Genomic DNA, 13,429 nt, shown 5'->3' with positions numbered 1-13,429 from the left:
ACGTCCTTTGCATCAATTTACACGGCTCTACAAAATAAAAGATTCGGTGATACTACAATGAGCAGGATCCAAGCAATGCTTTCGAGCAGGAAGATCACAGCTGCATTGGGGGATACGTCTGTCACAGTAGGGGCAGTGAAAGGGTGTCCTCAAGGAGGAGTTCTCTCTCCACTGCTATGGTCACTGGTGGTAGACGTTCTCCTAACCAAGCTATCACAGCTGGGCTTCGAAGTCATTGGATATGCTGATGATATAGTCCTTATTGTTCGGGGAAAATATGATGCAACTCTATCTAGTCGTATGCAAACGGCACTTAACACCACCTCTCAGTGGTGCTCAGAAGAAGGGCTGAACATTAACCCCGCCAAAACGGTCATTATACCATTTACCAAGCGAAGAATGCACACAATCATTCCTCCGCTACTGAATGGGGTAAGACTATGTTTCAGCAATGAGACCAAATATCTTGGAATCATTCTGGATAAGAAGCTGAACTGGACTGCTCACCTAGACTACGCTATCAAGAAGGCAACTTCAGCTATCTGGGCTTGCAGTACACTGTTTGGCAAGACCTGGGGGCTAAAACCACAATTAGCGCTCTGGTCTTACATCACCATTGGCCTAAAGTAAATGAAAAGACGGCTCAGGCGAAACTTACCAAAGTCCAACGATTGGCCTGTCTCTCAGTTACCAGTGCCCTGCGCACAACACCGACAGCAGCCTTGGAGGCCTTGCTTTGCTTACTTCCTCTACATCTCCATGTGAAGAAGGAAGCAGAGCTTGGCGCACTAAGGCTGCAAAGAAATACAACGATGCTCGAAGGTGACCTAACGGGTCACCTAAGCATCCTAAAGGAGTTTAAGCTGACACCTTTAGTAACAACAGTCTCGGACTGGATGGAAGCGAAGCCAAACATGGACGTTCCATATATAGTGATCGACACAGATCGCTCCATGTGGAACAATGGAGGGCCGAGTCTTCCATCGGGCACAATCCGCTTCTACACGGATGGCTCAAAAATCGGACCCCAGACTGGTTCAAGGATCTACGGACCAGGTATAAAGGCCACTATCTCAATGGGTAAGTGGCCAACCGTCTTTCAGGCGGAGGTATACGCAATATATATCTGTGCTATAACATGTCTACATCGCAAATATAGACATGCGAAAATCGGAATCTTTTCGGACAGTCAGGCGGCACTAAAGGCATTAAAGCCGCTACATGTGTCTCCAGACTAGTCTTGGAGTGCATCGCAACACTCAGGGAACTCTCCCGCCTCAACAAAGTTATGCTACTTTGGGTACCCGGTCACTGCGGAATCGAGGGAAATGAACATGCCGACAGCCTCGCAAGACAAGGATCTGCTCAGCAATTCATTAGACCGGAACCGTTTTTGGGTACTTCCACATCCGACATTAAAGGCGAACTAAGTACATGAGAAAAGCTAAAGATAGCATCTCAATGGCAACATGCGCAGGGTTGCAGGCAAGCTAAACAGTTTATCTACCCTAACCCTACGGTTACCAAACGGCTACTTAGTTTAACTCGTAGTGAACTACGCATCATCACGGGACTTCTCACTGGACACTGTCCTGCTCTTTATCATTTAAAGAAAATCGGCAAAGTCCTAACCGACTATTGTCGCTTTTGCAACGCTGAACCTGAGAGCTCAGCGCATTTGCTTTGCTTTTGCGGGGCTCTTGCTTCATCGAGGTTTAACTTCTTTGGAAGTTACCTCTCAACTCCATACCAGGTATGGAGCACCAATCCCAAAACGGTCACAGGTTTCATCAACTATGTAGTTCCGGATTGGGGCACAGGCTTACAACCAACTAGCTCAACTCCATCAATGAGCTCGAGCATCTTGTAATCTGTGTAAAGTAATCGGGACCAGCCACAAAAGACAAACATTCCTGTCGCAGTGGCGCTTTCTACCCAATGCCCTTCAGGCATACAAAAAAAAATATCGTACTAGCGAAAACCAAACGTCAAACAACTCGGATTTTTTTAAGTTACACATTTCAACACTTCGCTAAAATTTCCGGGCACCTGTTTAATCACCAAATGTCCATGGCTTACTCAATTATGGGCATAACTCCTCCAAATTAAGAGATAATGATACACTTTCTTCAAAAAAAATGTGAATAATAATCTTAGTTTGAAGTTTGTAGAACACTTGAACAATGGAAAAATTGAGATAAGAGCGTTATCACGCAAAAACACATTTTAAGGGGGTGCTTTACTTTAATACCTTACAAATTTATCAGGTTAGGAATTTTCCAATGCTCTACAAACTTCCTCGTAATAGCTAGTTCTACAATGTGTCGGAAGCAAGTTACCAAGTTTATCAAGAAATAAAAAAGTTATTTTTTTTATTTTGGTGTACACCCCTCTTGAACAAAAAAAAAATAACCGTCAAAATAAAGTACTTATAAAACTGAGAAACTTTCTAGAAGATATTGAAACGCTAAAACCATGCGTTTTGTCACAAACACCAATGTCTTACTATTTTTGATTTCGTCCCAATGTGCGCCATAAAGTTGTTCTTCCTGGGCTTTATTTTACTCTTCTTCTATTTTTTATCTGATGTAAGGCTGCGCCTACCCTCTTTCGCGATATCAGACATGCGATGCTCAGCGACTTTGACGCGGTTGGCGTACGACCCCACGCAAAACTCAAACTTGTCACTCATATTTAAGTACTTTTGAATGTAACTTACAGTTAAAAAGTATAGAAAAACTCAAACAAAGAACGTACAGAACGGCTGATCCCCTAAACAAAGAGAAATTGTGAGTAAACACGTGCTGTAGAGATGCTGTAACGGTCGAAACTTGATGCAACGACCTCTATACTTCAAATTTGAAACACGATATCGATCATAGGCAACTTCTACTAGTTTACAAAGCCTCGAAATTTAAAAAAAAACGAGCATCGTCAAAATAAACGACAAATGTTATTTTGGAGCATAAAAGTTGGTAAAGAATGATTTAAACCAATTTTGAGCTTAGATCAGTACTTGGGCGATGTAGATTTTGATTCTAGGATAGTTTTAGTATGATTAAGGCCAGTAAAAAAATGACAAGCAAAAATTTTTTTTGGTGGATATTACCCCTTAATAACAATCTTGCACGGCGGCTCGTGTTTGATCGACGTGTATGATTTCAAAACGCTTCTAACGGTTTCCCAAGAATTTTTTGAAATTTGAACAGACACTTACAATAATTGGCCTCCACAGGCCATTTTTATGATAATGGGTATTTTGGTGATATGCGGGGCACCACTGAGTTGATTTGTAAATAGATATGTTGCTGAACTTTTTGGTGCTAAAATTATCGGAATGTGATAAACACTGCAAGGGTTTCAAATGGTAAGTTGACAACCTGGAACGAGCGGCAAACTTAGCTCCGGCAACAGCTAAGTGAGAGGGTGCGACGTGATCGTTGCGACGTTAACAATATTTCGGCGGTAGAGGAAATGATTCGCCAACGCGAGCCTTAGAAAGAATTGGTTCTTCAGCTACATCCGTCGGACCGGAGCCATTCTGTGGGGTATCTACACTACATCCTATTTGAAATCAGAGCTCAGAGGCTGAGAAACAAAGATATTGAAACTAACTGGAGAGCTTCCGCCAAAGCAAGACAACCTAAGCTATTCATTACACCTTGTAATAGAATCACACGCGACCTACTCAGTATGAATAAAACTGATCTGAGTACGCTAACTGGCCTACTGACTAGACACTGTCCGAGTAGGTATCACCTTAAAATAATAGGTAAACTAACAGATGACATTTGTCGTTTCGAAGTAGACATTTCGGAACACTTACTATGTCAATGCAGCACATTGTTTCAGCAAAGACTGCGTATCCTTGGAAAGGGTGTCCTTACGCCTAACGAAATGTGGCCTGCTGAACTAATAAAGGTAAGAAACTTCATCAAAGAAGTCATATCTTCTTGGGGTGAAATGCAAAGGATTAGGGCGACTATCACTAATAACCATAGTGATGAAACGAACTAACAGTGCATAAAAAGTAACGCGAAGTGTACCACGATATATTTAATAGGGTGGGGAAAAATGATCGATTTTCCAGAACCAAGTTTTTTTGGTTCCTTTTGGGATCCCAAACAACCCTAAACTTACCTGAAGTCGAATGGTCTTGTCTCCGCTTGGCGCATTGCATTTCAAATTTGTGTGAAAATTTATATGGGAAAACCTACTTTTTTGCATTTACCTTACTAGAGAGCTCAAAAATGCTCTAATAATGCACTACATTATGTTAAAGTATAGTATTTTAGATGCTTAACAACTTTGTAGAAGACACAAAAGAGCTAGGATGTTCCTAAGAAGAGCTATAGCTGTTCAAAGTTGAGTATGTCGATTTAAATGCAGAAAATCTTCTTTTCTGCCAACATTACCAATGTACTGGCGTCAGTAAGATTCCCATCAGAAGTAATCTGTCGTAACGAGTTTATACACTCAGTTGGATCAAGTAAACAAATTAAGGTCAATATTCTAGGTGTAGATATAATCTACAACGTGTTACAGTGGTAACTTCTGATGGAAATCTGATTGACGCCGGTACACTGGCAGTGTTGGCAGAAAAAATGGTTTGCGACATAAATTTCGACATACTCAACTTTGAACAGCTCTAGTATTTTTTTGGCTCACCCTAGCTCTTTAGTGTCTTCGGCCAAGTTGTTAGGCATCAAAAAAACCTACCATTTTAAGTCATGAAACCTATGGTTTGAGGCATTTTGAGCTCTTTAGAATGGAAAATGCAAAAAAGTTGGTTTTTCCATACAAATCTCCATATAAATTTAAAATGCAATGCGCCAAGCGGAGACAAAACCAATCTACTTGCAATAAATTCAGGATTGTTTGGGACCCCAAACAGAACAAAAAAACTTGGTTCTGGCTTTCTGCTATCAAGTGTTGTTTTTTCCATATAACGATTCCCCACCCTAATATTTAACTAATGGTAGCAGTGGTCATGATTGTCTTTTCTCCTCAAATAACCTCTAGAGTGCAGGAGAACATCTCGCACTGCGGAAACAACTGCCGTCACACAAAAGAGCAAATCAACGCTCATGCTAGAAGAGAGCGACAAATGATTTTCATCTGTTGAGCTACCTGAACGCACTGTGGTGAAATCTGAAATCTCTCTCTTGCGAGACAATGAACTATGGTGTACTTTCTCACACGTGTGGACATCACGCATAATAATTACACTGCAGAGCTATCTGCGGTGTGTTTCACAGTTGGTTTCTTGAGCATGGCAGAAGAGGAAAAGAGATTGAGAGAAAAAAAATAGACTGCGCTGCTCGTGCCGCTCGTGCCGGTCGAATATACTCTGGTGGAATTCGTTTTCGCAGTGTAGCTACACGAGGACTACATTTTTGCCCGGTAGGTTTTTTTCACCTTCCGGACTACTCGCCAGTGGACACTGTTGTGCACTTCTGCGGTTTCTCTGTAGAGTGATTCACCCCTCTTGTTTCTATCAGATGTGGGGTGAGCTGGAAGTGTGTTTGTCTCTCTGTAAGCTGGTTGAGACACTTTGGAGTGGAGAAAGAAGCAGTGTGGTGAAAGCATTTGCTACACGCAGGCACATACTGGAAGGGAAGTGCCCGGTGAATTTTTTCTCCTCTCTTTTCACATACTGAGGAGAATGACAAGCATGGCAGTGGTCATAGGCTCCTACAGGTAAAAGAAAAAAAAAAACTCGAGCTTCTGTGCGGCTGGAACCAGCGTTTGTTCTCCAGGGGCTGCTGATCAACGTTCTACTGTCAGCGTGGAATCTAATTAGTGCTGTCACGGTAGCCCTACGGCGAGAAAGGGGGTTGATGTAGGCCTTACAAGCCAGCTGTGGAAAATCATCAGTACTGGAGAACAATCGGCGTAGACTCAAGCAACGGAAACGGAGTTACGATTGTAAACTCGGATCATGAAACTACAAGTCCCTTAATTCTTCAGGAAGTACCCTCATCCTCGCGTGGTTGGGTAATGGCCAATCGCCTACAAAATGTGCAAGCTGAGGAAGCCGTTTCTTCATCGTTAGCGTCATTAACACAGCCATCACTTAGAAAGTAATAATGTAGATAAAGACGCCTTTTACGCGCAGCTGGAGCGTGCATATGATAGCTACCCAAAACATAACACCATAATTGTCATCGGAGATCACTCCAATACACCGAATCGCAAATCGATCACAATTCGATTGACGAAAGGAATTTCGCGGATATTATCGACGTCCGAAACTGCTACCAGTGTGTGATCTGTAGCGATTTAAACTCCCCGAAGTCGGCGTTGAGCATGTACAAAGCCTTGAGGCAGTGTTATTGGCTGAGGGAGAGCTCACCGAAGCCCACCCGGACGACTCATGGAATTATGTAAAAGCAGCCATTAGGATGGTGCTATTAAGTTCGTCGAAAGGAATCGTCATAACGGCTGGTTCGACGAGGAGTGTCAGATAATTCTAGAAGAGAAGAATGTAGCGCGAGCATTGACGCAATTTATACAAAAACGAAGACAGCAGACTCATGTTTGCCGGGACAAAAAGCGCCGTCTGGAAGAGGAGCAGTGTGAGGAAATGGGGGAAATACGTAACTTCTACAAGAAACTGAACGCATCCCGCGCAAGCCTTGCCGCGTGCCAAATTGTGTCGGGGCAAGGATGGAGGAAATTTGACGGATGAACGTGAGGTGATCGACAGGTGGAAGTCGCACTACAAAGAAGGCCTGAATGGTGCAGAGGCAGACGACTAAGACACCGGAGCAACGATTTCTTCAGCACAGCGAATGAGGGAGCCATTTCGCCTCCTACGATAAGTGAAGTTAAGGATGCTATCAAGCAGCTCAAGAACAGCAAATCAGCTGAAAAAGATGGCATCGCAGCGGAGCTTATCAAGCTGGGCCAGGATCGATTGGCTTTCTGGCTGCACAGCTGATTGTGAGGATCGCCGCTAGAAAAAGGTTTATGGGAAGTTATCCAGCAGGCTTTGTGGATGGGCGATGAACATCAAATCAACAAATCTTCACACTGCGGCAGATCCCCCAAAGGTGTCGCAAATTTCAAGTCGTGTTTACGATACAATGGACTATGTGGAGCTGTGAAAAGCTATGAACGAAAATGGTTTTTCTGCGAATCTAACCAAACTGATCAGGCTACGATGAATAATGTACAGTGTTGTGTGAAGATTTCGGGTGGGTTATCAAATTTGTGTACTTTGGATCATTGGTAACGTGAGATAACAACTGCAGCAGAGAAATCCACAGACGTATCGTAGTTAAAAGTCGTGCTTACTACGGACTGACCACAAGATCTAAGGTCTGGTAAACTTCGCCCTCGTAGCAAGTGCACAATGTACAAGACACTTGTGAGACGGGTAGTCCTTCGATGGAGGATGCTAGGATGGCGTTTAGAAGCGAAGAATGAACTTCAAGCTGGCGCAACTCCAAGGCGAGCCCAGTATCCAGAAAGTCGCTCAAGCTGGAAGGGTACAAAGGGTGGGTTGTGAGAATGTCAATTGCGCAAAAATGGTGTTCGTTTTGACTCCAGCCCGTACAAAACGTAGAGGCGAAAAACGAACTTGGAGGTTGGAACAATCCTGAGGGATGTTTCACCAAGAAAGTAAGTAAGTATAAAAATTGGAAAAGTTACAGGATTTTTATTTCGTTGGTTCCCGGGTACCCGTGCCCTAAAGTATACTTTCTGTCAAGCACATATTAAATGGTTGGTTGGTAAATGGTTGGACACGTGTCACCTGAGACCCTATTGTGGTCATTCACCTCTGTCCAGCAACTCCTATCCCAACCTCCACGTGGTGCCGACCGGAATAAGAGTAACCTTAGCGGAGATCGGGTAACCAACCCCCGGTGGAAACTTTGGTCGTATGCTGACTGGGAAGGGGGAACGTACGCGGCTGTTTCCCCATGCTAGGGGCGGCGTACAACAGCGTCTGACCCAGAGCGGGCGGCTGAATCATGAAACGCGGTGTCTCGCCAGCTAAATCTAAGACGGCAACCCCGTCGCGAGACTAGCCATCGCCACCCTAGTGAGGTAGCATGGCAAAAACACTTTACTACGAATAATCAAGAAGAAGAAACGGACCGGATCAATCGGCAACGACCTAGGCGACGAAAAAAGGACACTGATTGGAAACTCGGAACATGGAACTGTAGATCGCTGAACATCCCGGGTGGCGACAGGATCCTACTGGATCAGTTGGAACCCCGTCACTTCGGCATCGTAGCGCTGCAGGAACTTTGTCGGAAAGGAGAAACTGTACGGAGGATGTGTGGCCGCAGGGCCCAGTACTATCAGAGCGGCGGCACAACAAATGAGCGGGGTACCGGGTTTATTGTGTTGGGCAAGATGCAAAGTCGTGTGATCAAGTGGCAGGCGATCAGCGACAGGATGTGTGTATTGAGAATTAAAGGCCGGTTCTACAATTACTCCATCATCAATGTGCACTGCCCGCTAAAGGAAGACCCGATGGCGAAAAGGAAGCCTTCTACGCGCAGCTGGAGGATCGCTGGTGACCGCTGACAACAACACCAGCAAGGAGATCCGGAGACGCATTCAAGCGGGAAATCGTGCCTACTTTGCACTTCGTAAGACAATGAGATCCAATCGAGTGCGCCGCCGTACAAAGTTGAAACTGTACAAAACACTAGTTAGACCGGTAATCCTCTATGGGCTAGAGACGACAACACTGCTCTCAGAGGACCTCAACGCCCTTGGTGTTTTCGAACGGAAGGTGCTGCGAACCATCTACGGTGGAGTACAGACTGAAGACGGAGCATGGCGTAGACGCATGAACCATGAGCTGCACGCGCTGCTAAGAGAGATCCCCATTGCACATCTGATCAAAGTTAACAGATTGCTATGGGCCGGACACGTCGCAAGGATGCCGGACGACAACCCGGTTAAAACGACCCTTTTCAGTAACCCCTCCGGCACCAGAAACAGAGGAGCACAGCGTACACGATGGCTTGATCAGATTGAAAGTGACCTACGAGTGATAAGACGCCTGGGAGCATGGCGCCATACAGCCCAGAACAGAGTTGAATGGAGACGACTTCTTGATACAGCACAAGCCACCCCGGCTCTAGCCTGCTAGGTAAGGTAAGTACATATTAAAGCACTTATTTAACTTCATAACATGTCAACGGCAACAAAAGAAAACAATCCTAGTTAGCGACAGTTTTATTGTTTTCTATTAAATGAAATGTATTGAGTTATCAGCAGATCTTTTGAAAAAATAACATCGTGACACATAACCTCGTACAACTTACAACGAAATGTCTTTCCTACAAATTACAAAACCCATGTCATTACAGACAACTTGATTGCTAACGTTAATAGAAAAGGTAAACCATAATTCAGTCAACATGTTCCATTAGCAGCTACCGACTCATTATGAAAACTAACCTTCTAAGTTAAAAGTAAATTTTCATTATCAAAAGCCTTCTTCTCATGGCACTTAGCCACGCTGCACTGTGTCTAATGAATCGGAAATTAACTGGCTGTAATTACGCGTTGGAAAGTTCCTGACAGGACACTAAACCCATATGCTGCCGACAAGACGCGAGAAACAAGTATACAGAGAAAGTTTTTGGCAACACTACTAAAAGCACTTGAACGCCACACCAGATTCGTCGTTAAATTTAATTATTCACCAAATTATCAAAGGAATTCTGTTCATTTGTGCTGTAGTGCAACCCCTTCTTCAAGCGAGGAACGTGACGGAGTCGGAGCAATTAAACTTTGAAAATTATAATATATACTTACAATATTCGCAACTTTGACAGACCCTGGAAATCTGATTCATAGATGACAGTGATGTTGTTGCCTTGTAGATCTCTGTAAGTGGCAAAGAAAAAAAAGGAAATTAGTTTGTGTTGCCTTTACTCTCATATATCGTAATAAATATGCAGTGCTCTACCAAAGCGTGAGTCAAAACTGGTGGCCTCATAGTTCATGAACCCCTTTTTAGTTTCCTGTAGTTTCCTCATACACTACTGTCAATCGTTATGTCAATTATTATTAAATTCAAAACTTTCGAGCAGTAGAGGCAGGAAGCACTATTGACAAAATTTTGTTATCCTGTCTCATCTCTAATGGCCTATAGCGACCGGCGCTATACAACACTATCCACCATCCTGTGAGGCCATTCGCCAGTAGTAGCAGGAAGCACCATCACAGACTACCGGAAAGGAATGCCTCAACTAAGAAATTCATACAAGCAGCTGATGGTGAATATGAGATAAAAAGTTTTTCATTGGTGTCCAACGAAGAATATTTCAATGGACTTTTAATTTAGTATCGACTCAGTCACATGTGGCTAATAAAAATATATGGTATCGGGTGAAATAATATGCGTGAAATGGGCTTGAGATATTTTTTGTTTCGAAAACCAAGAACATGAAGATGATGAAAAAGCATGACCCATGACCATGTAGCACGCAACTGTCGTCTAGTGGCACATGATGTAGGCTGTATGTAGTTTAGAAATTAAATGGAAATAGTGGTGGAAGAGAAATATATTTTCCATAAAGGTGTTTTTTTTTTCTTTTTTTGTTTTGTAGCAGAAAAAACCGCGAGACTCATAGGTAGAATCCAATCCAAATGTAATAAATATATTTTTATTTAATCAGTGGATGACTTTATTTTTTACGACTCTATATTAAAATAATGAATTTTGTACAGCAGAGCCGAGTTTGCGAAAGGAAGCCATAAAATTAATTTGTTACTTCGTACTCTTTATCTGACATGAACGAGGCATGTGCATTTTATATGCATTTCAACGAGCGGCCGCTCCATTTTCGGCAGTCATACGCATTATCTGATGCAAACGGTTCATTGCTTTTCTCTTAACGACGCAAAAACAACTATATTACCATACGCGTTCAGAGCGTCTGGTGGCGGTACGATAATCTTGTCCGTCCAATCCTGGTGGGCGGTTTCAACTGCCCGTTGCATTCCCCTCCCAAAACCAGGCGGCACCTCAAGATGAATCCGGTGAAAGGAGCCGTCCGCCGAAAATTGTACGCTTGCGATCCGATAATCCCGGCGCGTACATATATTATTAATCTGACTTACGAAACAAATCTCGCACCGCCGAGATTTATCTGCTCAAGAAATCTGCCGGAAAGATTTATCTTGTCGGTTCCGACCTGCAAGACCACTAAATTAATGTCAAACGGTTAAACATTGGTCCAGACAAATTTGAATAATTGCAATGCACCCATTAGCGCCTACTCGTGTACACTTCGAAACTCTATCAGCTGTTTGGTCGTAAAGAACGAGGAGATGGAGAAGGTTACGTAAAGTAAAAAGTGTACGAAACAATATGTTTTGTGATGGATTTGAGTATTACATATTTTTATGTTTGTTATGAACCTATCCAATGAATTCCAACAGAATTTGGGCCAAGCAGATTTTGAGTAGTTTATTAGTTATTCGAAAACAAGTTTTCAAATTTTTACTCAGATATTATAGTAAGTATGAAAGACTATTTTAACACTTCAGGTGTGGGTGACTGATTTAGGAAATGCAGGATCTCATAACCTATAAACAGAATAGAAAACCGATCTTACTCTAAGCCTAATCTAATAAGAATAGAGAAAAGATGAAACTTTTAATGTAAGGACTTTGCGTTATTGTCAGAGTGCTCATATCTCGCATCTTTCTAAGAAAAAAATAGAACATTTTTTTGTATTTTTTACGAAAAAAGATCATTCACGTACTCCTGAAAATATTTATACTGATAGTCACGTTGATAAATTTCACAAATTTGTTGAGCGAAAATCGACTTGTTGCCAATCTCAAACATTGATATTGGATAAATATTCAATTCCCAGCGAATGGGCGTGATCTGGGCGCGTAGGCTCACGGCTGGCAACTTTTCTAATCATAGATCTATTAGTGGAACTTAATGCATCGTAAAAATCGCTGTTTAGTGGTAATGTATGCTGACTATGAGCGGCCGCTTGAACCGGGTGGCGTATATGGTTTGTTTGTATTCTAATGGCATCATTTACTGTCGAGATTTACGAGTTGTGCTAGAGGTGGGTATATTGTGAATCCGAACTTGAAGTAATCCATTTGGAACTGGATGTTTGTAGAAACCCACATATGCTTTTTTCAAGCAGGTGAATGATCAAACCGATAGCCATCTGCTTCCAGAATCTGAGTAGTTTATTTAAAATATGGTTGAAAATGACGACTTTTATGTCCGATTTGATTAGATTTGTTTGTTATGAACACGTTTTCAAGATTAATTTTTCGAGGCTTGATAAATAATTTACGTTGATGATAATGATAACTGGTTACGAAATATATTATGTAGCAATTGGTTTTTCTGTGTTCATATTAAGTGAAAAAGTCTAGAAGAGTAAGCGTGAACATCATCATCTTCAAGCCAATATCACATCATAAAAGAATGTCAGCTCTCGTTGACAACACCTGTCGACAATCCAATAACGTCTATTGTCGCATAGATATTTATTTTTGACACTGCATTGAAGTTATATTGTCTGATATGAATTGCAGTCTCGTCTCCACGCCGGCAACTTTTATAATCTGCAAGACCGGCAGATGTAGAATATTACCCTTCCCAGATAAAGCGAAAAACGGTTGCCTCCGCACTATGGATTCTACGCCAGAGAGACATTTGTGTGCAAATTTAGGAATTCAGGAATTGTCACTCTATTTGTGTACACAAAAATGCTAGCATAGAATTCCAATCCTCCAGGGAAAGAGGTCAGAAGAGAAATGTAACAGCTAAACAAACAACTTTGCACACGAACTTTGGCTCGACTTGTATTCTGGTTTGGAATGACGACTAAATCTGGAATTGCTGCAGGGTCTGTCTGTTCGATGTTATTTTTGACTCTGTAGCAACCGGCTCTCCGAGGGGCATCATCTGCAGAAGATAACATTGTTACAAAGTAGAGTAAATGCACGATTGCTGTAGTGTTGGAGAGGGCCACTGAAAGTTCGTCCTAAATAAAATAAAAGTATCTATCGGAAATGAATAATTCATTCCAAATGGTACAAAATTTAGAAAAATATTAAAACACATGAAATAAAATGACATCGGAATACTTATTGAAAATCTCTATCCATGCTCCATTTGTTGTTCTCGTCTGCACTTTACCGAAAACCCAGCAACGACCAGATACTTGCTCAGCAGTTGGTTCGCATGGCGCAAGAGTTCAGACGAGAAACCTTCCTGCTGGGACGTGCTGATTTGGAAATTGAAAACGTTCAAAAATATCGCACTGTGTGGTCCACACCATATCCCGCCGTCTCTTTCTCCTACACTAATGTTACTTTCGAATTGGCTAAATGGCTACCAAGAGGCAAATAGTATCAATAAACATAAACAGTTTCTGCGTCGGAATCGCTTTTGAACTGAATCGATCAT

The 13,429-nt window shown here is 42.4% G+C and overlaps 1 protein-coding gene across 4 annotated transcripts in view; it reads right to left on the bottom strand.

The window, feature by feature from the left end:
- The window catches only part of LOC129732643 (protein slit), a 393,864-nt gene that overhangs the window by 25,782 nt on the left and 354,653 nt on the right, over positions 1-13,429 (bottom strand). For all 4 annotated transcript variants that reach the window (XM_055693692.1, XM_055693693.1, XM_055693694.1 and 1 more), the window contains exon 3: positions 9,790-9,861. In XM_055693692.1, coding sequence (XP_055549667.1) covers positions 9,790-9,861 — 72 coding nt within the window. The remainder of the gene's footprint in view (positions 1-9,789; positions 9,862-13,429) is intronic.

Source organism: Wyeomyia smithii, chromosome 3, assembly GCF_029784165.1.
Source record: "Wyeomyia smithii strain HCP4-BCI-WySm-NY-G18 chromosome 3, ASM2978416v1, whole genome shotgun sequence".
In the NCBI taxonomy this organism is placed as follows: Eukaryota; Metazoa; Arthropoda; class Insecta; order Diptera; family Culicidae; genus Wyeomyia; species Wyeomyia smithii.
The sequence above is the reverse complement of the archived record's forward strand: the minus strand, read 5'-3'. Positions and strand labels throughout refer to the sequence as shown.